Genomic DNA, 21697 nt, shown 5'->3' with positions numbered 1-21697 from the left:
GAGTTCATTTAAAAATTAGTGGCGCCCAATGCACCCGACTGGTTGGATGAAGCTCCGAGGTGGTCAACTCAAAGCATGGCTCACAATAATCAAAGCAGACATGGAACTCATATCTGGTCCTTGCGTTTCAGGTGTCCGATGCTTGGACTGCGAATAGCTAGATCATGCCATTGACTGTTACCAATCGACACAAGATACAGTTAACACTATACGAGTTGGTTCAACTGCTAAAAGTATTAGTAAATATAATAAAGAACAACTTTTAAAAGCTTTCAAACTAACGCATCTTGGGTCAGGTCTTTATTTAGATTATTTAGACTACTGTTCTCATCTTGAATCTTATTTTCACAACTTTTCAGTGGATTAGACTTCAGTGCTGCTGCTGATGATGCAGGTGATAAGGGGAAAAGACAAGACATAATAAGAGAAACAAAATAGCTACTTTCAACAAAACAGAAGAGAACAATGGATAGAAGGAAACAATCTCTCTTTAATATGCAAAATTCTTCGCCTCTACTGAAACGGATTATTGTCACTAAATTTGGTAAAATATCTTCTACATTATACTGACTGACGGTCCAAGGCTCGATGTTAATGCGTGTGTTTGGATGAAACTAATGAGGCTTCGAAAGACATATGCTTGGGGATATAAAATTTATGCAAGCATTTATGTAGATATAATCAGCTGGTGGCCACTTGGTGTTGCCCAGTCGTAAAATATGTTTAAATATGACATTTTAATTTATGCAGATATCATTAATATTATTGAAGAGCCAATTCTCTATTGATTATTATATTGTACCCAAATATATAGTAATGATATCAACAGTAAAAATAATATAACTTGGATGTCATCAGCTAGATTCTAAACCAAAATGTATAGCGCCCAGCCTTAGTCATTATCATTTGAGCTATTGACAGATAAATAAGAAATAGTTAAAACTAAACCAACTTTAATGTATATATATATATATATAGTGGAGATGGTAATTAATAAAAACTGAAGAAAGTGCTCAATACTGTTGTAGAGCAAATATGCGTTTTATTTTCACTCTTTCATCCCAAAATAGCGAACATTTCTGTAAAAGTCTGAGGACGCTACAGATGGCCAAAAAAACGGCCGAGTAGCCGAAACAACAATGTAACTTAACAGAAAGATACGGTAATAAAAAATAAAATGCATATATATATATATATATATATATATATATATATATATATTTAGTTTAGTTAAGCCTGCCAAATTCAATTTTTTTTTCAATTTTGACCCTTAGCAACTATTTTTACCAGCTAAAAACCAAGAAAACAAGGTCCACAAAAAAATGCAATCACTTAACCTGCCTTGCGCTGCTACCTTGTGTCTCAGAGGAGATGCACTTAAAAAAAAAAAAGAAAAAATTAAGACAGACAGACATAGCGAGTTTTATAAATGAGAAATTATGGAAATAATACTCCAATCTATATATCTATAAAAATAAAAAGTGTCTGTCTGTCTGTCTGTGTGTGTGTCTGTCTGCGTACATTTTCTTACACAATAACTCTTTCAATTTTCAGTCTACAGACTCGAAATTTGATATACAGAGTACTGACTTTGGTCTCTACCAAATTACTCAGACAATTTCTGGTCTAAACATTTGAAATTTTACATAAAGGGTATTCAGAGATAGGGCAAGCTTTTTAATAGGTTTGAGTAAAAAATTTGAGTTACCAATATATAAATGTATGTATGTATGTATGTATGTATGTATGATTTTTCCAAGATCAGTATCGTTTTGAAGCTCGAGCTTTCAGACGACAAATATCGAAAAATTGGCTAAAGACATTAATATCTTTACCTTCAACTGGGCACTTTTCTACAGAGGGGATGGGTCGCTTTTTTAACCAATATTTTCGAAAGTCATTCTCTCCTTTTGACTGCCTAGCCTTAATTAAAACCTACGTCACTTCCGGTTTGGCAGTGGTTGTAACAGCAAAGACGTCAGGTTTTTTTTCCTGTTCTTTTCCTCGTTTGCAGTACGGGTTTGAGCCTGCCTGCCTTCCTACTTCTACATTTTTTTATTTTTTTTATTTAGCTCAACACACACCTCGAAACACCTGAGCAACGCTGGGCTGAAATGCTAGTATGATAGAAATAAAAAAACAAATCTATCTAGCTTTAAAGTTAAGTTCTTTTTCTCGCTCTGACATTGATATTAAAAGCCTACTTTTTCTATTTAAAAATTATTAAAATGAACTTTTTAATATACTCAGTCATTGATATGCAGAAAATTAAAGGTTAAATAATTTGCACATTCTTAAAAAAAAAAAATGAACTCATTAATTTTTTATGCTTTCTTATTGGGCGATTGGTTTCATTTAACTATTACGCCCAGATCTATTAGTGCATAGTTTTTATATTGTACATAATTGTGTAGAATTTAGGATGAAAATGTGCTAGCAAACTCACATGTATATACGTATATATAATAAAATATAATATAAAAAATAATTCACGTGAACTCTCAAACATTGTTGCAAGAAATGAACGTTGTCCAAATTACAAATTTCCAGTGATTTTTCAATGTCTTTCATTTTAATTTAGATATGCTTTGTGACCAAAAGCGGAGGATCGCTTGAAATATAAAAAATAAAATATTAAATACAAAAAAAAAATAACCGTCTTCATACTTCAAAAAACCCTTAGAACCTTTAAATCACTATTCTAGAATCATGTGGACGTTTAAGATTCAAATATATATATATATATATATATATATATATACACACATATATACACACATACATACATACACACACATATATATAGAAATATATAAAATAAAATAAAAATTACTATCCATTCATGTGTAATCACCTTTTTCTTCACCCTATTTCCTTTGCTTCACTTTTGTTTTCAAGTAAGATCTTTGACTTACTTGCAGTTTCATCAAATACTTTTGCAAGCAAAATACGATCTTGCATTTTGCTAATTCCTACTCTCTGATGAGAAGGAAAGTATTTCTTCGAAACTCCACGGATTAAGGACTATCCACTTATTTAGTGTTTCCTTTTCAAATTAAATATGTTTTTAACTCATTTTCAAAGTGTTTTTTAACATGTTTTATTAACTATTTGCTCTTATATATATTTGAACGAATCCCACGCTAGACGCCACATTCCCACTCTGTTACCTAGCATCTTCTCTACTCTTCTGATGAGAAGCATTAGGCTTTGAAATGCCTTCTATCTCCCAACTAATTATTTGTATTCCCTTATTGAATAAATGAACCAATCTATATTCACCAATATGTAGTTTTTGATTTCATTTCCCATTCCTATTGTTCTCCTATATATATATATATATATATATATATGAAAGTGCCCTTGTGTGTATGCGGAAATTATCTACTAAACTTCTCTCTAAACTTTTGGTCTCCAGACTTGTAATTTGATGCATAAGGTATTTGGACTTGTGGAAAACTTTCGATTTTGTTTTTAGCCGGTAAAAATAGCTGCTAAGGAGTGAAAATAAAAGAAATAAAAAAATAACATTGACCATGACCGGGAGTAAGTCTACTATCCTCATTTCTTTCTGCATATGCGTCAATTAACAGTTTTAAGTTAAACATTTTTTTCTTGCCAATTTTGTATATTCATGTAAGTCATATGCTAACAGACAATAGGAAAGTTGTATGTTTTGGTTTCAATTCTAGCTGATGGCAGCCACATATTTTTTTTTTTTTACTCTGAAATCATTACTATCTATTGGGTACAATATAATAATAGATAGAAAATTGGCTCTATAATAATAAATACGAAATCTGCATAAATTAACATATTTCAGTGTATTTAGCAGCCTGCTAGTTATTTTTATACTCGCCAGGAGACCCAACGTTGCCCAGCATTATGAGGTTCCATATTTCCAATACTTTCATTTTTCATTGAAATCTATGAAATAACCCATTTTTCAATCAAATCAATTGACTGTCTTCTTCGCTAATCTAGAACCCACCTTTATGCACTGGGAGGAACCTTCCCCTGCCTCCAGTGACAGTCCATGATGCATTATAGTCTACATTGCACTGTAGAGAATTTACTGTTGATTTATAAAATTATTTTTATATAATGTCTTGAATTAAAGTTTAAGATGCAAAAGTCAAGTGCTTTAATTGTGCTCAAAACAGAAACTTTCATTACGAACACGCCCCTGTCTTATCAAAAAAACCCACTATTGATTTATGTAACCTTCTGCTTGTGCAGTAATAAAACTTCAAGTGTATTTGTGATGTTAGGCTGTATAAGGATGTTAACTTTGGTTAAAATCACCTCTTTCGTCAGATTTTTTTGATTATTGATACTTATCAGAGGCATTCCGATACAAACCCTATCTGAGAACACTCCCAGACATGACGTACAAGTGTGAAATTTCAAAGAAAAACATCAGCCCAGCCATTTTTGAGTCCATAGGGAACTCACAGCCAGTGCATTTTATATAAATAGAGATTAATCAGTATTTTGTCCTTACTGATAAATATATAAATCATATTTTGTCGTTTTCCATATATATATATATATATATATATATATATATATATATATATATTAGTGGCCTTGCAGGGTCACAGGGGAGACAACCACGCAAAAAACAAAAACAAAAAAACAAAAAAAAAACCCAAAGCAAAATTCATCCCAAAGTAGCAAAATTGAAGCTGGCATATATATGACTATATACATAAATGTAGGTAAATTTGGTCATATGTTATTGGTTTGAAAATATAGGTTCTTTGTTACCAATTGTCATAAAATTTTAACCATAGAATAGTAATATAAGAAAGTCTTCTACTTCAATAATTTGTTTCCCAGAACTGCTAGACTTTGGAACTTCCTTTTCGGGATTCTGCTTTCCCAACTGTACTGACATGCAGAAGTTCAGTATAATTTGAACAGACATCTTGCTGCCCATCTCTCTTCATAATATCGCTGATAGTAGCCCCCTACTTCCAAGTGGCACTGTGCCTTGCTCGGGGTGAAAATTGAATGAATAATAATAGTGATAATATTAACATATTTTTGTGTAACCAGATGCAAACGAATTATAAAATAGACGAAAAAAAATAACCAGATGCAAACGAATTATAAAATACACAAAAAAAAAATAACCAGATGCAAACGAATTATAAAATAGACAAAAAAAAATAACCAGATGCATACGAATTATAAAATAGACAAAAAAAAAATAACCAGATGCAAACGAATTATAAAATAGACAAAAAAAATAACCAGATGCATACGAATTATAAAATAGACACAAAAAAAATAATAACCAGATGCATACAAATTATAAAATAGACAAAAAAAATAACCAGATGCAAACGAATTATAAAATAGACGAAAAAAAATAACCAGATGCATACGAATTATAAAATAGACAAAAAAAATAATAACCAGATGCATACAAATTATAAAATAGACAAAAAAAAAAATAACCAGATGCATACGAATTATAAAATAGACAAAAAAAATAATAACCAGATGCATACGAATTATAAAATAGACAAAAAAAAAATAACCAGATGCATACGAATTATAAAATAGACAAAAAAAAAAATAACCAGATGCATACAAATTATAAAATAGACAAAAAAAAATAACCAGATGCATACAAATTATAAAATAGACAAAAAAATAATAACCAGATGCATACGAATTATAAAATAGACAAAAAAAATAATAACCAGATGCATACGAATTATAAAACAGACAAAAAAAAAATAACCAGATGCATACGAATTATAAAATAGACAAAAAAAATAATAACCAGATGCATACAAATTATAAAATAGACAAAAAAAATAATAACCAGATGCATACAAATTATAAAATAGACAAAAAAAAAATAACCAGATGCATACAAATTATAAAATAGACAAAAAAAAAATAACCAGATGCATACAAATTATAAAATAGACAAAAAAATAATAACCAGATGCATACGAATTATAAAATAGACAAAAAAAATAATAACCAGATGCATACGAATTATAAAACAGACAAAAAAAAAATAACCAGATGCATACGAATTATAAAATAGACAAAAAAAAAATAACCAGATGCATACGAATTATAAAATAGACAAAAACATAATAACCAGATGCATACGAATTATAAAATAGACAAAAAAAAAAATAACCAGATGCATACAAATTATAAAATAGACAAAAAAAAAATAACCAGATGCATACGAATTATAAAATAGACAAAAAAAATAATAACCAGATGCATACAAATTATAAAATAGACAAAAAAAAAATAACCAGATGCATACGAATTATAAAATAGACAAAAACATAATAACCAGATGCATACGAATTATAAAATAGACAAAAAAAAATAACCAGATGCATACAAATTATAAAATAGACAAAAAAAAAATAACCAGATGCATACAAATTATAAAATAGACAAAAAAAAATAACCAGATGCATACGAATTATAAAATAGACAAAAAAAAATAACCAGATGCATACGAATTATAAAATAGACAAAAAAAAATAACCAGATGCATACGAATTATAAAATAGACAAAAAAAAATAACCAGATGCATACGAATTATAAAATAGACAAAAAAAAATAACCAGATGCATACAAATTATAAAATAGACAAAAAAAAAATAACCAGATGCATACGAATTATAAAATAGACAAAAAAAAAAATAACCAGATGCATACGAATTATAAAATAGACAAAAAAAAATAACCAGATGCATACAAATTATAAAATAGACAAAAAAAAAATAACCAGATGCATACAAATTATAAAATAGACAAAAAAAAATAACCAGATGCATACGAATTATAAAATAGACAAAAAAAAATAACCAGATGCATACGAATTATAAAATAGACAAAAAAAAAAAAATAACCAGATGCATACAAATTATAAAATAGACAAAAAAAAAAATAACCAGATGCATACAAATTATAAAATAGACAAAAAAAAAATAACCAGATGCATACAAATTATAAAATAGACAAAAAAAAAATAACCAGATTCATACAAATTATAAAATAGACAAAAAAAAAAAATAACCAGATGCATACGAATTATAAAATAGACAAAAAAAAAATAACCAGATGCATACGAATTATAAAATAGACAAAAACAAAATAACCAGATGCATACGAATTATAAAATAGACAAAAAAAAAATAACCAGATGCAAACGAATTATAAAATAGACAAAAAAAAAAATAACCAGATGCATACGAATTATAAAATAGACAAAAAAAAAATAACCAGATGCATACGAATTATAAAATAGACAAAAAAAAAAATAACCAGATGCAAACGAATTATAAAATAGACAAAAAAAAAATAACCAGATGCAAACGAATTATAAAATAGACAAAAAAAAAAATAACCAGATGCATACGAATTATAAAATAGACAAAAAAAAAAATAACCAGATGCAAACGAATTATAAAATAGACAAAAAAAAAAATAACCAGATGCAAACGAATTATAAAATAGACAAAAAAAAAAAAAAACCAGATGCATACGAATTATAAAATAGACAAAAAAAAAATAACCAGATGCAAACGAATTATAAAATAGACAAAAAAAAAAAATAACCAGATGCATACGAATTATAAAATAGACAAAAAAATAATAACCAGATGCATACGAATTATAAAATAGACACAAAAAAAATAACCAGATGCATACGAATTATAAAATAGACACAAAAAAAATAACCAGATGCATACGAATTATAAAATAGACAAAAAAAAATAACCAGATGCATACAAATTATAAAATAGACAAAAAAAAAATAACCAGATGCATACAAATTATAAAATAGACAAAAAAAATAACCAGATGCATACGAATTATAAAATAGACAAAAAAAAATAACCAGATGCATACGAATTATAAAATAGACAAAAAAAAATAACCAGATGCATACGAATTATAAAATAGACAAAAAAAAATAACCAGATGCATACGAATTATAAAATAGACAAAAAAAAATAACCAGATGCATACAAATTATAAAATAGACAAAAAAAAAATAACCAGATGCATACGAATTATAAAATAGACAAAAAAAAAAATAACCAGATGCATACGAATTATAAAATAGACAAAAAAAAATAACCAGATGCATACAAATTATAAAATAGACAAAAAAAAAATAACCAGATTCATACAAATTATAAAATAGACAACAAAAAAAATAACCAGATGCATACGAATTATAAAATAGACAAAAAAAAAATAACCAGATGCATACGAATTATAAAATAGACAAAAAAAAAATAACCAGATGCATACGAATTATAAAATAGACAAAAAAAAAATAACCAGATGCAAACGAATTATAAAATAGACAAAAAAAAAAATAACCAGATGCAAACGAATTATAAAATAGACAAAAAAAAAATAACCAGATGCATACGAATTATAAAATAGACAAAAAAAAAAATAACCAGATGCAAACGAATTATAAAATAGACAAAAAAAATAATAACCAGATGCAAACGAATTATAAAATAGACAAAAAAAAAAAAATAACCAGATGCATACGAATTATAAAATAGACAAAAAAAAAAATAACCAGATGCAAACGAATTATAAAATAGACAAAAAAAAAAATAACCAGATGCATACGAATTATAAAATAGACAAAAAAAAAATAACCAGATGCAAACGAATTATAAAATAGACAAAAAAAAAATAACCAGATGCATACGAATTATAAAATAGACAAAAAAAAAATAACCAGATGCAAACGAATTATAAAATAGACAAAAAAAAAATAACCAGATGCATACGAATTATAAAATAGACAAAAAAAATAACCAGATGCAAACGAATTATAAAATAGACGGAAAAAAAATAACCAGGTGGATACGAATTATAAAATAGACGGAAAAAATAAAAATATAGTACACTATAAGCACGGAAAAGAACTCTAATATAAGATTTATTATTTATTACAAAAAAATTAAAACCAAATCAATTATTAATAAACAATAACCCTATATTCGATTACAATATGCTAAAAACTAGAAATGCTATGTACGTTTTTAAATGCCCCATAGGAGAATGGGTCTCCAAAAAATAACGTACATTGACATGACTCGAACCAGCATCTCTCATTGACTAACATATCATCTATCTTCCCCGAATAGCTCCATTTATCAACAACTTCTTGGCTTGACCATTACTCCTGATCTTAAATGGAACACGTACATAAAATCTGTTGCCAAGGCCGCTGGAAAAATGGTGGGATCTTTCTAGCGATCCGGTAGATATCTCACTGCTGATGCTATTCTCTATCTATATAAGAGCCAGGTACGTCCAAGGATGGAATACTGTTGCCACATCTGGGCAGGAGCTGCTAGAAAGGACTTGTCCTGCCTTGATAGAGTTCAAAATAGACTTTGTAGCCTCGTAGGAGATGTCCTTTTCTCCTCCTTGCAACCTCTATCTCACAGAAGAGATGTTGCGAGTTTGTCTCTGATGTATCGTTATTTTCATGGAAAGTGTTCGAATGAGCTTCAATCTATGGTCCCCCCTCGCCAAACTTTCACAAGAAACACTCGTCTAGCAGAAAACACTATCAATAATTCCCCCCACTCTTTATCTGTGCCTAAACCTAAATGTAGATTCCATGAACAAAGCTTTTTTCTTAGAACTGCACGCCTGTGGAATTGTCTTCCGTTTTCCTGCTTTCCGGCTGACTACAATATGGTGGTCTTCAAGTCTAACGTAAATAAGTTCTTGATGAGCCGTTCCATATAAGTTATCAACTTTACCAAATTTTCATTACTAATGATTACTATAATGTCCAATTTCTACTGTACACTCTTTAACCCTTATCCTTGAGTGGCCTCTTGGCCTTGATAATGTGGTGATGCCTATGTAAAAAAAAAAAAAAAACTCACAGCACACGACACCCCGAAAACCAAATTTAGAGACATGCTAATAAAAAACACTGCCGTTTTAGCTGTCTCACACTGTGATGCACGCCTCCCAATTATTGAAGCCTTGTTAATCTGTATTAGAAAAAACAACCATTAATCAAGCTCAATACGAAGCGGATGGCACGCTTAAATGCTTTTAATTTTTTTTTAAAACGATTTTAATCGTCTTTCAATTCAATTCATTACCTTATTTTTTTATTTTTTCATCACTCGTCTGAGGACGACTTATGGAGGTCGAAAATGTTCGCAAATTCGGCAAATTTCTTTTTACACTTGAACAGAATGTTTGCAAACTAAGTCCTCAAAAACAAAAAATAGATTGCAAGAGAAACAAACAAGTGTTGCTGCTCTTCAATGAAACGTGCATAAAGGAGAAAATGCTGCCCAAATATACTAATAGACATTATATATATATATATATATATATATATATTATTCCAAATGATATATAAAAATGTTTTTAAAGTATATAATCCTTATAAAATTGTAGAACTGGTTTCAAATAAAAAAGCTCAATGAAGTTATGTTTCAGCTTCAGAGCATATATACTGGTTAGTTGCATCACAATTACCAAAGGAAAGAATCATAAATTTTTGTTTATTATTTTAATTTTCTTTACTGTCTTACGCGTGTTTTACATAAACTTTGCATCAATAATCACCAGCCAAGTTTGACACAAGGCCACAAAATCCAGAGCACTGCTATCCATGCAGCAATATCCAAAGAATAAAAAATAAACTTGCCTATTTAAATTCACATCTTTCTTGTGGAGATGAGCCTGAATCAATTGGTTGACAATGTCTGTTACTGCCAGGACCATCAATTCTTCACGAGATCCTAAATTTAATAGAAACATAAGAAACATTTAACTAAAAAATTAATACAAACCATCATTTTGAATCTTCTATTATATAAAGGGAAAATGTTTGTGTGTGTTTGTATGTCTGTTAAAAACTTGTGTCATGCACATCGTACAGGCACGAATGCAGCATCTTTAGAAAGAGTGATTACTCGAACAAAAAATACAAAGAAATTGGAAACAATCGTCTATTATTTCATGTAGAAATATAGTTTTGTTTGAATAGGTGTTAGATAAAAAATAAAATTGCTTTCAACATGTTTTGCAAACTGTACATGCGAAAATTTTATTACATTCTTTGGTTTTAATTAGCTAAATTTGTAACGTTATGACATCTGCAGCCTCATAGCCCCATTGATGAAAGCATTCCGTGATTAACTTCAGTGATGCGAGTTCGCACCCAGCACGCATCGTTTTTTTTTTTTACAAAATTTTCTTTCCAGTTTTTCTTCTGGTTGATGCCACCCAAGTTCCATTTTTTTAAACTATATTTTACGACCAGCGCCCCCTCTCCCACTTGTCTATTATATAAAGGAGAGATGTCTGTTAGTGTGTATGTGTGTATGTTTCGTTAGAAATTTTAAAATCCAAAGCAAATAAGAATGATTCTGGTACTGTCTTAAAGGACAGGGACTCAGATGCATAATACGTGAAATTCAGAACAAAATATTCATTTTTTTTTTTTTTTACCTCAACGACCACAGAATCTGATGAAGGCGATCACATGAAATCGTCTCTTTCCAAACGATTTCGACATGGGCACATGAGTAAACCACTTTACTTCTCGGATATGTTTACAGAAATTTGCAACATCATGGTATGACTTTCACCATAGCAAATTGGGTTAGGGTTATCTCAGTGCTATTAGATTTTGCGTTCAAGTTTGCACTCGTCTTATGGCAGACGTTTTTCTTTTTTTTTTATTTTTAACATTTTTAAAAACGTTTATTCTTTTGCATTTAAACAGGAGGAAAAGATCTTTTTTTGATTTTTTGTTTTGTACTTTGTATTATGGACAATTTTTTATCGCGATTAATTGAATTAAAACAAAATAATTTTTCTCATTTCAAATTTTTTATCAGCGGTTGATTTAAAGATCAGATTACTATTAAATGCAAAAATATTACTTAATTTAATCAAATATTTTTTACATTTTTTATTTAAAGATCAGATTACTATTGAATGCAAAAATATTACTTAATTTAATCAAATATTTTTGACATTTTTTATTTAAAGATCGGGTTACTATTAAATGCAACAATATTACTAAATTTAATTAAATATTTTTTACATTTTTTATTTAATCGTAATTGCTTAAAACTTTTTTTCTCACTCGCATGTCCCTATTCCAAATTCGTAGCAGTGGGCCAACATCAGTGGATTTTTTTTTCAAACCGATATAAATTATTGCATAGTAAAAATAATTAAATTAAAAAAAAAAATCATTTAGTAAATGTAATCAACCACAATTCAATTTTCTTTTTTATTTATATGGCCCGCACAACACTGGGTATCCTTGCTAGTAATAAATATGAAATCTGCACGAATTAAAATGTCATGCTTAAACGGCCTGCTAGTAAATATATATTCCTTGAATAGTTCGTCCAATAACGTTGACCAAAGTTAACATTTTTATATAACCTAACATCACTTGTGCATTTCAGAAGTCTTATCACTGCACAAGCAGAAAGGCTCAACCTATAAGATCAACTGGATAGGGTTCAAAAGAGAGTCGCTAACCTGATAGGTCCTGAACTGTCATCTAGGCTTCAGCCTCTGTTCTATCGATGAAATGTTGCATCCCTCTGCCTGTTCTACAAATACTTTAATGGTGAATGCGCTGACGAACTGCAAGCACTTGTACTTCCTCGACGTGACTACCTCCGACAAGCAACTAAGTCCCACCCCTTCACAGTAGAGATCCCTAGGTGTAAGAAAGCATTCTACTCCAATACTTTCTTCCCCAAAACGGCAAGCTTTTGGAACTCCCTTCCGGGATTCTGCTTTCCCAACTGTACTGACATGCAGAAGTTCAAGTGTAATGTGAACAAACATCTTGCTACTCATCTCCCTTCATAATGCCCCTGCAACTTATGTCCCCGATAGTAGCCCCCTACTTCAATGTGGTACTGTGCCTTGTTTGGGGTGAAAATTGAATTTAAAAAAAAACTGTAGATTCTTTTCTAAGATAGGGGCACATTTGAAACATTAAGCGCACAATTAAATCATGATACTTGACTTTTTTAGATTTAATTTTAATTTAAGCGATGATGTAAAAGTAATTTAATAAAATCAACACTTGATTCTTTGATATGACAGGGGCGCGTTCGAAATTAATGTTTTTGTTTAGAACACAACTGAACCATGATACTTGATTTTTGCATTTTAAACTTTAAATGAAACCATTATTTAGAGATCATTTTATAAAATCAACAGTAAATTCTCTACAGTGCAATGTAGACTATGATGTATTATGGACTAAGTCACTGCGGGAAGACATGTGAAGCTTTGTCCTCGTACACTGTGCAGGAGGTGGGAAGGGGGGTCCCTAACAAGAGCAGGCAATCAATCGATTTTATTTAAAAACTTGGTGATTTCACTAATTTTGATGACAATAAAAAATATAGGAGGGTGGAACATTTGTTGATCCTCAATCCTGGACAACGTTGGGTCTCCCTGCTTATCTATAATATAAATCTCATCTGTCTGTTTAAATGTATGTATGCGTGTATGTCTAGCTTAAATTTTCGACAGAAGCGACGGATTTTCACGAGATCGGTATTGTTTTGAAGCTCAACCCTTCGGACAACAAACATCGAAAAATTGGCTAAAAATATTAATTACTTCACCCTGAACTGGGCACTTTTCTAAAAGGGGGGGGGCTGCTTTTTTCACCGATATTTTCAAAAGTCATCCCCTCTTTGAATGACTAGCCTTAATTTAAATCTTCGCCAATTCCGGTTTGGCGATGGACGTACTTTTTGCAAAGACGTCACGTTTTTTTTTCACGTTCTTATCGATATGGGTTCGAGCCTGTCTGCCTACTACCAGTTTTTTTTTTTTTTTTTTTTTTTTTTTTTACTCAGTACACACCTCCAAACACCCGGGCAACACTGGGCACCTAAGCTAGTATATATATATATATATATATATATATATATATATATATATATATATATAAGTAGATTGTAGTTTGCTTCAAGCATTGTTGAAGAAAATTATAAGGTAAAATTAAAAGCCAAGAACAATGCGAGATTTTTTTTTTTTATATAGAGTAAAATTAAATGAAAACAAAAGAAATAAATTTCTTTTTTTTGTTGTTTGTTTTTTCTTTTTCACACAAATTTTAACTCTAAACAACAGTAAATTTTTTTTCCCTGTTGTTTTATAACATATTTTATAACACCATTGAAAACAGGGAAAAAAAATTTACTGTTGTTTAGAGTTAAAATTTGTGTGAAAAAGAAAAAACAAACAACAAAAAAAAGAAATTTATTTCTTTTGTTTTCATTTAATCTTACTCTATATAAAAAAAAAATCTCGCATTGTTCTTGGCTTTTAATTTTACCTTATATATATATATATATATATATATATATATATATATATATAAAGCAGTTTTTGTAGATCAGCTGAAAAGAGGATCACTCCACTATGACCAGGAGAGGATCAGAATGGTTGCTAAAGATGACCAATGCTTTTAAGAATACATGTGATCTCAGCACAAAAATAGAAAAACAATTTTTAGACAAAGGAGTCACCACTTATCAAGACCCAAAGGCAACATGAGGATAAGGGTTAATGAGTGTATGGTATTCCATTGGATGATATTGTAGTAGTGGAGACATGAACTTTAGTTTTTTTTTTACAAAGGAGTCACCACTTATCAAGGCCAGGATACTCAAGGATAAGGGTTAATGAGCATTGCTACGACGTATCCCAGCCCTACTGGTGATGGTAGAGATGGGTGACGTAACGAAATATATAAAAAAATTAAGTTTCCCAGGTTTCTTGATAATGCGTTGTTATGGGAATGGAACAACCGTCTCTAAGACAATAATAAAATGAAATGTACTGGATAACGAAATTACATGAGAAATAACGAGGACAAGTATCGTCGAAAAATTAACAAACTTATTTATATAAAAAAATAAATAAAATTCAATTCAAGAAAAGAAAATTAAATACGTCTAACTAAATGAACTGATTTAATGATTCAAATTCTACCGAGAGAAAAATATATCAACAGTCAATGTTCACAATAAAAGCAAGAAATCGTCTGCTCAATTAGATACAGACTCTAGGGTAAGAGAGAGATGTAAGAGAGATTAACGTTTTGGTTGAAAAACTCACTGAATGTTCTTTGAAATATGTCCTTTCTTTCGTCTCTTTTTTTTATATATATTTTTTTCTTGTAAATTGTTAACATTTGATTACGCGCGCACAGGTTAGTTTTCATATTTCTGTCCTTCGGATTGTTTACGTTTCATTACGCGTGTGTGGGTGTTAATTGCTCCAAGTATTTGTTTCCGAAGCTCATCGAAGCCCTTGATTTATAGTGAAAATTTCACTGCTCCTTTGACCCTTCCTTCGCTGTTTTATTATTTTTTTTAGTCAATAATATAACTGATCAAAACAGATTTTTACTGTCGCCGCCAACGTCGGCTGGTGTCGTTGATATTTACCTCCACGATGCCGCTGCCATCGCCTTTCGCTGGCTTCACGACCCCGACCTTCGCTGACTTATGTCTTGTCGGTTTGAAGCACAAAGCTCCACTGACTGTTGATAACTTTGTTCAGGCCCCTCTCTCTATATACGATCTCCCTCTTTCTCTATCCAGTTTATCTCTCTCTATATACGGTTTATTTCTCTCTATCTTTTCTCTCTCCTCTCTTTCTCATCTAGAAACTCTCTTTCCTCTTCCACCCTTCATTCACAGTATCTCTGTCTCTTCCCCTTTTTTTCTGTTTTGTTTACAAAATGTGAACGAGCAGACGACAATGGATCTTTTTGGCGCAAAAATAGTACAGTAAATAAAATATCAAAATATAGTGAAAATATATCTTCTCTCGGCTAAAAATCAATACAATAATTTATTATACATTTTCATAAATGTATCACAGTGTACAATAGTCAATGGGAACATATAGTCATCGTTAGTAGTGGAAATTTGGTAAATTGGATTACTTAAGGGGACGGCCAATCAAGAATTTGTTTAGGTTGGACTTGAAGATGACCATATTGTATTTAGCTGGAAAGCAGGCAAACACAACAATGTTCCACAGCTGTGCAGTTCTAAGAAAGAAGCTTTGTTCATGGCATCTACGTTCAGGTTTAGGTACAGATAAAGAGTGGGGGAAATTATTGATAGTGTTTTCAGCTAGAAGAGTGTTTTTTGTGAAAGATAAAGAGTGGGGAGGTCTGTTTGTCTGTCCGTTCCACTATTTTTGGAAAATTACTAGATCGATCTGGCTGAAATTTTGTATGAACCTTTGTGTACTACTTTGTTATTGTAGCGAAATCTGACAGCTGAAAAAATGAGTTTTGATTAAAAACTTATAACGACTTACTGTTTTTGTCAATTGCAACAATAAGAAATGTTACCTACCTACTTGTCATCTCATAATTAATTAAATATTTCTGGAATATTACATAAAAATACATATTTTTACTATTCAACAAAAAAATTTGGGTTTGTATTACTGTACACATAGATTCGAAAAAGTTGTCAAAAAACAAATATGTAACAAATAAATATTATTAAAGGCAAGATAAGTTACTTTTCTACCTAACTGGATATATTTTGTGTTTTTATTCAATGTAACATGTTTATTCAGCTCGAAAAACATGCAGTGTTTACCGATGTATTGGAAAATTCAAAATGGCGCCCGACACTCTCTTTAAAATGGTAAGTTTGGGAAAAGGTGTTATAAATAATAAACTAGACAAAATACTATTTAAAAAAATACCGAATATATGTCAACCTATGTCACGGTAACATATAATGAGCGAATTTCTAACAGTATTTTGTCTAGTTTATTATTTATAACATCTTTTCCTGAACTTACCGTGTTAAAGACAGTGTCGAGCGCCATTTTGAATTTTCCAATACATCGGTAAACACTGTATGCTTTTCGAGCTGAATAAGCATGTTACATTGAATAAAAACACGAAAAATATATCCAGTTAGGTAGAAAAGTAACTTATCTTGCCTTTGATAACATATATTTGTTATATATTTGTTTTTTTTTGACAACTTTTTCGAATCTATGTGTACAGTAATACAAACCCAATATTTCTATTACTTTTTATACAACTTTAATAGTTTATTTTGGAAGTATAATCCATAAAGAAAACAAGCAAGCCACTTTTAAAAGAGAAATTACGATTTTTTTTATATTTTATTCGCAGTTTCGTGTTAGGAGTGTCAAAAATTCTGATACACCTCAAGTATGTCCCCTGTATTCGCAATCCTTGAGGTATAATGCCAATTACCCCAATTTTCCGTAAAAATTACTTAACTGTGATAAATTGTCCTAATTTTTGGATATATTGCTATTTTCGACATGACAAGTAAGTAAAAGCACTGTTGTTTTGCTTAAAATGACATATTTAAAAATCGATCTGTCGACTTAATCTTAACAAGCAGTCACAATGAGTCAGCCGAGAAAAGCCACGTGAATTTTTATTTATTTTTTATTTAAGCCCGTGCGGTGGCATTTAAAAAAAAACAATTTGCACAATCAAAAAATTTTATTTATAAGCAATTCAGTTTAAAAAACAAAAACATGTTAACTAAATTATATTTACCTTTCGCTGTTTTTTTCTGTCGCATTTTGATGTTTTCGTCATGAAAAAAAATACCTTGCACCGATTAACATTTGATGCAACTATTTTATAAGCGACGCATTTAAAGCCGAAGTTTCGTAAAAGCAAAAATGATGATAAAACTTTTAAAATATTTTATTTTATTAATTGTCTTTAAAAGAGTTTTCATTTAACTTTCGATTTCAAATTAATTTAAAGGGTTTATTTTGTAAAATAAAAAAAAAATACATTTAATGTAACCTTTTTTTTTTTTTTTTTTTATAATCGACGAATTTTCGGCCGAAGTTTCGTAAACCCTAAAAAAAATGATGATTTGTTTTATTTTATTTATTTTATTGTATTCATTTATTACTTTTTAATCGAGAAAGTTTTGACTTAATTTTCGATTTAAAATTATTTTAAAAGGTTTGTTTTTAAAATAAAAAATAAATGAATAATTTTAAATTTAATGATTGTCATAGAAATCTACGACGTACCAAATTGAAAAAAAAAACCCTGATTAAGTTGAAACAGCGGTGCAAGAGCAGAATTCAACCCATCTAAAAAAAAAATCTTGTGCGCACTCATTACAAAACGAAAATGTCATATTCCATAAATTACGTAAAACGCACATTTTTTTTTAAACTAAGAAAATCAAATTGATGAAGACGCGAGAACTGTATCTCACTCTGCCATATTTAAAATTCATCAATGGTTACCTCCCCCCCATAACAACAAATAGAAGTCAAAGTAAGTCTTGTAATGGCCATGATTTGCTATTAATTGTTAAAAATCGTAAAAACGTGATTTTCTGCATGTATTAAAAAAAAAATACTAGATTAATTTACGTCATTTTCGGTATGTGATATTTTCGTTCTGGAAAGGATTGGTCGATATTCACTGATGCCTGGTATCATAGCCTTGGCAACAAAATCACACCCCTTCACTAAATGTCAGTGATAATGTGTTCGAATACAAGCTTATACCAATTCTTTATCTTTGTGTGTCTGATACATACTCCTAACTAACCTGACAATCAGCAAAATCTCACCCCTTTCGACATTGAAGTCCCCGGATGCTGGAAAGCCTTGTACCCTAGCAGTTTCTTCCCTCGGACTGTTGAACTTTGAAATTCCTTCATTGTATTCTGCTTCCCTGGCTGTATTAATCTGCAAAAGTTTAAATTTAATGTGAATAAACATCTTGCTGTTCAACTCCTCACAGTCCCTTGTTAGGTATGATTCCAGATAGTAGGCAGAACAGATACTACCCTTGGATCCTAGCCAGGAGACCAAGAAGGTATATTTTAGTTTTACGTACGGCCCAAAAGTGACATTATTTTTTTTTAATTTAATTTTTTGTACATTGAGTCTTCCTTCGGTGATCGGGAGATCCTATTTATTAAAAGGAGGATAACATACTACGAACATTAAATTAGCGTATCTATATACTTGATGTTCGTCCACTTTCCATTCTCCTTTTCAATAAATAGGATCTCCTGATCGAATAAATTATTATCTGGAAACTACGTTACGTACGTTAAAGGTACATTGAAGTGCTTTAAATATGTTGCGCTTATGCGCATCCGTAGTTTTATTTATTTTAACTGTTCATGTAATCGTACGAAGTTGCGGCTGCAAATGTTTGTGCTGCTGTATTCTTCATTGTTGACTGCGCTGCTGAGGGAGAACCAACCATGGCTACTCGTCGTCTCTTCATCCTAAGTCGGTTGTTTCATTGTGTCTGAGACGGTTCATTTCGGGGAACATACAAGAGGAAACGGGAAAAGGATAACACTTTCTTTCTTTGGAAATTACACGGAAAAATAAAAGCCAGCGAATGTCGTTTGATCCAGTTGTATATTGCAAATAAAAAAAACGATAACAAAAAAAAAAAAAAAACGGAATTCGAAGACAACAAACCCGCAAAAAAAGAAAAAAAAAAAGGCGCAACAAAGTCTTGGAGGATTTGGACGTGCCGCTGCCGACATGTATTGCTTGCAATGGTTAATTCCTGTTCTTCTCATTCCGAAGCCATTAAACCCGGCTTTTATATATAACCATGCCATGTTTATGGTTTTATATTTGACGAGTTTCTTCTTGGAGAGGAAGCCGTGCACAATTTGCAGTGTTTTCTTCCTCGCCGCGGTCTTCCTCATTTGTTACAGTTGCGTGGGGAATTGTCTTTTTTGGCATTGCCCCACGGACGATTGTCAAGGAGTAGGATGCACGGAACATTGACCCCCCCCCCAAAAAAAAAAACAAATTAAAAAAAAAGTCATTGTGACACGATCCCTATGGATTAACCCCTTGTCCCCACCCCGATCTATTTTTTTAATTTCTACTCCAACACCCTGAAAAAATAATTAAAATACCCTTTCCTCCTTTTTTTTTATTTTATTTTTTTTTTGTTTAATAGTTTTTATCAACTATATGACAATTTATCAACAAAAAACAGCACATAAAAAAAAACCAAAAAACGAAAACAACAAAAACAAAACCGACCCCCCCCCCTGCCAGAATTGAAAAGATAATGCCTGGGAGGATGGCCTTTTCTTTTCTTTTTCAGAAAGAACAGATACATCCTGACCTTAGCCCATTGTTTTACTTTCTTCTTCCACAGTATGAAATTGATGACCGAATTATCAGGATATAATAGAAAGTATCCACTTCGTCATGGCTGCCGTGTCGGTAATTGTGAAGAAGCGGTGTTGATAAAAGAAAGTTATTTGGAATTTACGCATATTAAAAAAAAAAAAAAATACACAAAAATTGTGTACGTATTCGTCACGGAACGAAAATGTCATATTTCAAAAATCTCGTAAATTGATCAAGTATTTTATTTAATTTTTAAGAAAATGAAATTTATGAAGAATTATGATGGGGTATTTGAGCCGCCATCTTGTTTTAAAATTCAAGGGAGAGAATTCAATTCGACTAGTGAGATTTTGTTTGTACACAAAATAAACTTCCGGCATATTTGTCGAGATATGTCATTCTTGCATTATTTCCCGTTTTCTAGACGGTGATAGATGATTTGGCGTCCCCGTTGAAACATCTTCCAACAGCTATTTTAACTAAAGAAATCCAACACATTCTTAGACGAATTATTAGTAGTATTATGCTTTATTATTTGTATTTTAAGGAGTTTGGCGTAATAATGGTACTTTTCCGTAAAAAAATGTTTTACTTTTAAGAATGTTACACATGAAAAAGTTACAAGAAATAAATTACATTTTTTTTTTTTGGTATTATTATACAAACACCGTGACAGCGTTAGGGTTAGGGTTAATTCGCTGTCACGGTGTTTGTATAAATTTACCTTTTTTTTTTTTTTTTTTTTTTTTACATAAAATTGTTTACTGTATTCCACTTTTTATCATATAAAATTTTAATAATATAATATTACGTATTATATTGGCCGACGTTGTCGAGAGTGACCCACCCCCTTATATTCCACAATTTTCATTTTTTTAAAAAAACTTTTTTTCCTGTTAATATCATCGATTATAGATTCAAGTTTCAGATTATTAAAAAAAAAAAAAAAATTTCATAACTTTTCACATGGGGGTTCAGTTTTCAATTATAACGTTGTACTAAATTGAACACGAACTTTGTGACCACGATGAAAAAAAATGGCAACTCTCTCTGATGTGACTGGAAGGTAGGGGTTAAAAAAAAGCATTTCTTTACCCTTCCTTCTTCCATCCTCCCACTCTCATCTATGTATCTGTAAGTAGAAAAGAGGCTTGCCTTTTTTCTGTTGTTCTCGGCCGGGAACAAAGTGTAGTATCTGCTCCGGCAGATACTGCACTTAAGATAATTTGTACCAGTCAATGGAGGGGAAACCCTCTATACTGGGACAATTATTATTTTTGGTAACCAGAGTGCCCCCTTTTTGCCTACTTTTAGGGGAGCTGGTTTTTACCTCACATTAAAAACGGCCTTGTGCCTAATTTGCTCAGTGGGGGAGCAAATAAATACCATCTGTCTATTGATCGTGGTCACAAAGTTCGTGTTCAATTTAGTACAACGTTATAAGTGAAAAATGTTTGGTGCAAA

The 21697-nt window shown here is 30.7% G+C and overlaps 1 protein-coding gene across 1 annotated transcript in view; it reads right to left on the bottom strand.

Moving 5' to 3' along the window:
- LOC145287736 (elongator complex protein 3) overlaps positions 1-17793 on the bottom strand; it is a 67849-nt gene extending 50056 nt beyond the window's left edge. Inside the window, exons 1-2 of the mRNA XM_080135500.1 lie at positions 17640-17793; positions 10713-10806 (exon numbers count right to left, since the gene is read on the bottom strand). Coding sequence (XP_079991626.1) covers positions 10713-10806; positions 17640-17664 — 119 coding nt within the window. The 5' untranslated portion in view covers positions 17665-17793. The remainder of the gene's footprint in view (positions 1-10712; positions 10807-17639) is intronic.
- Between the last annotated feature and the right edge of the window lie 3904 nt (positions 17794-21697).

This window comes from Euprymna scolopes, chromosome 11 (assembly GCF_053919585.1).
Source record: "Euprymna scolopes isolate OS-2025 chromosome 11, ASM5391958v1, whole genome shotgun sequence".
Lineage (NCBI taxonomy): Eukaryota > Metazoa > Mollusca > Cephalopoda > Sepiida > Sepiolidae > Euprymna > Euprymna scolopes.
The sequence above is the reverse complement of the archived record's forward strand: the minus strand, read 5'-3'. Positions and strand labels throughout refer to the sequence as shown.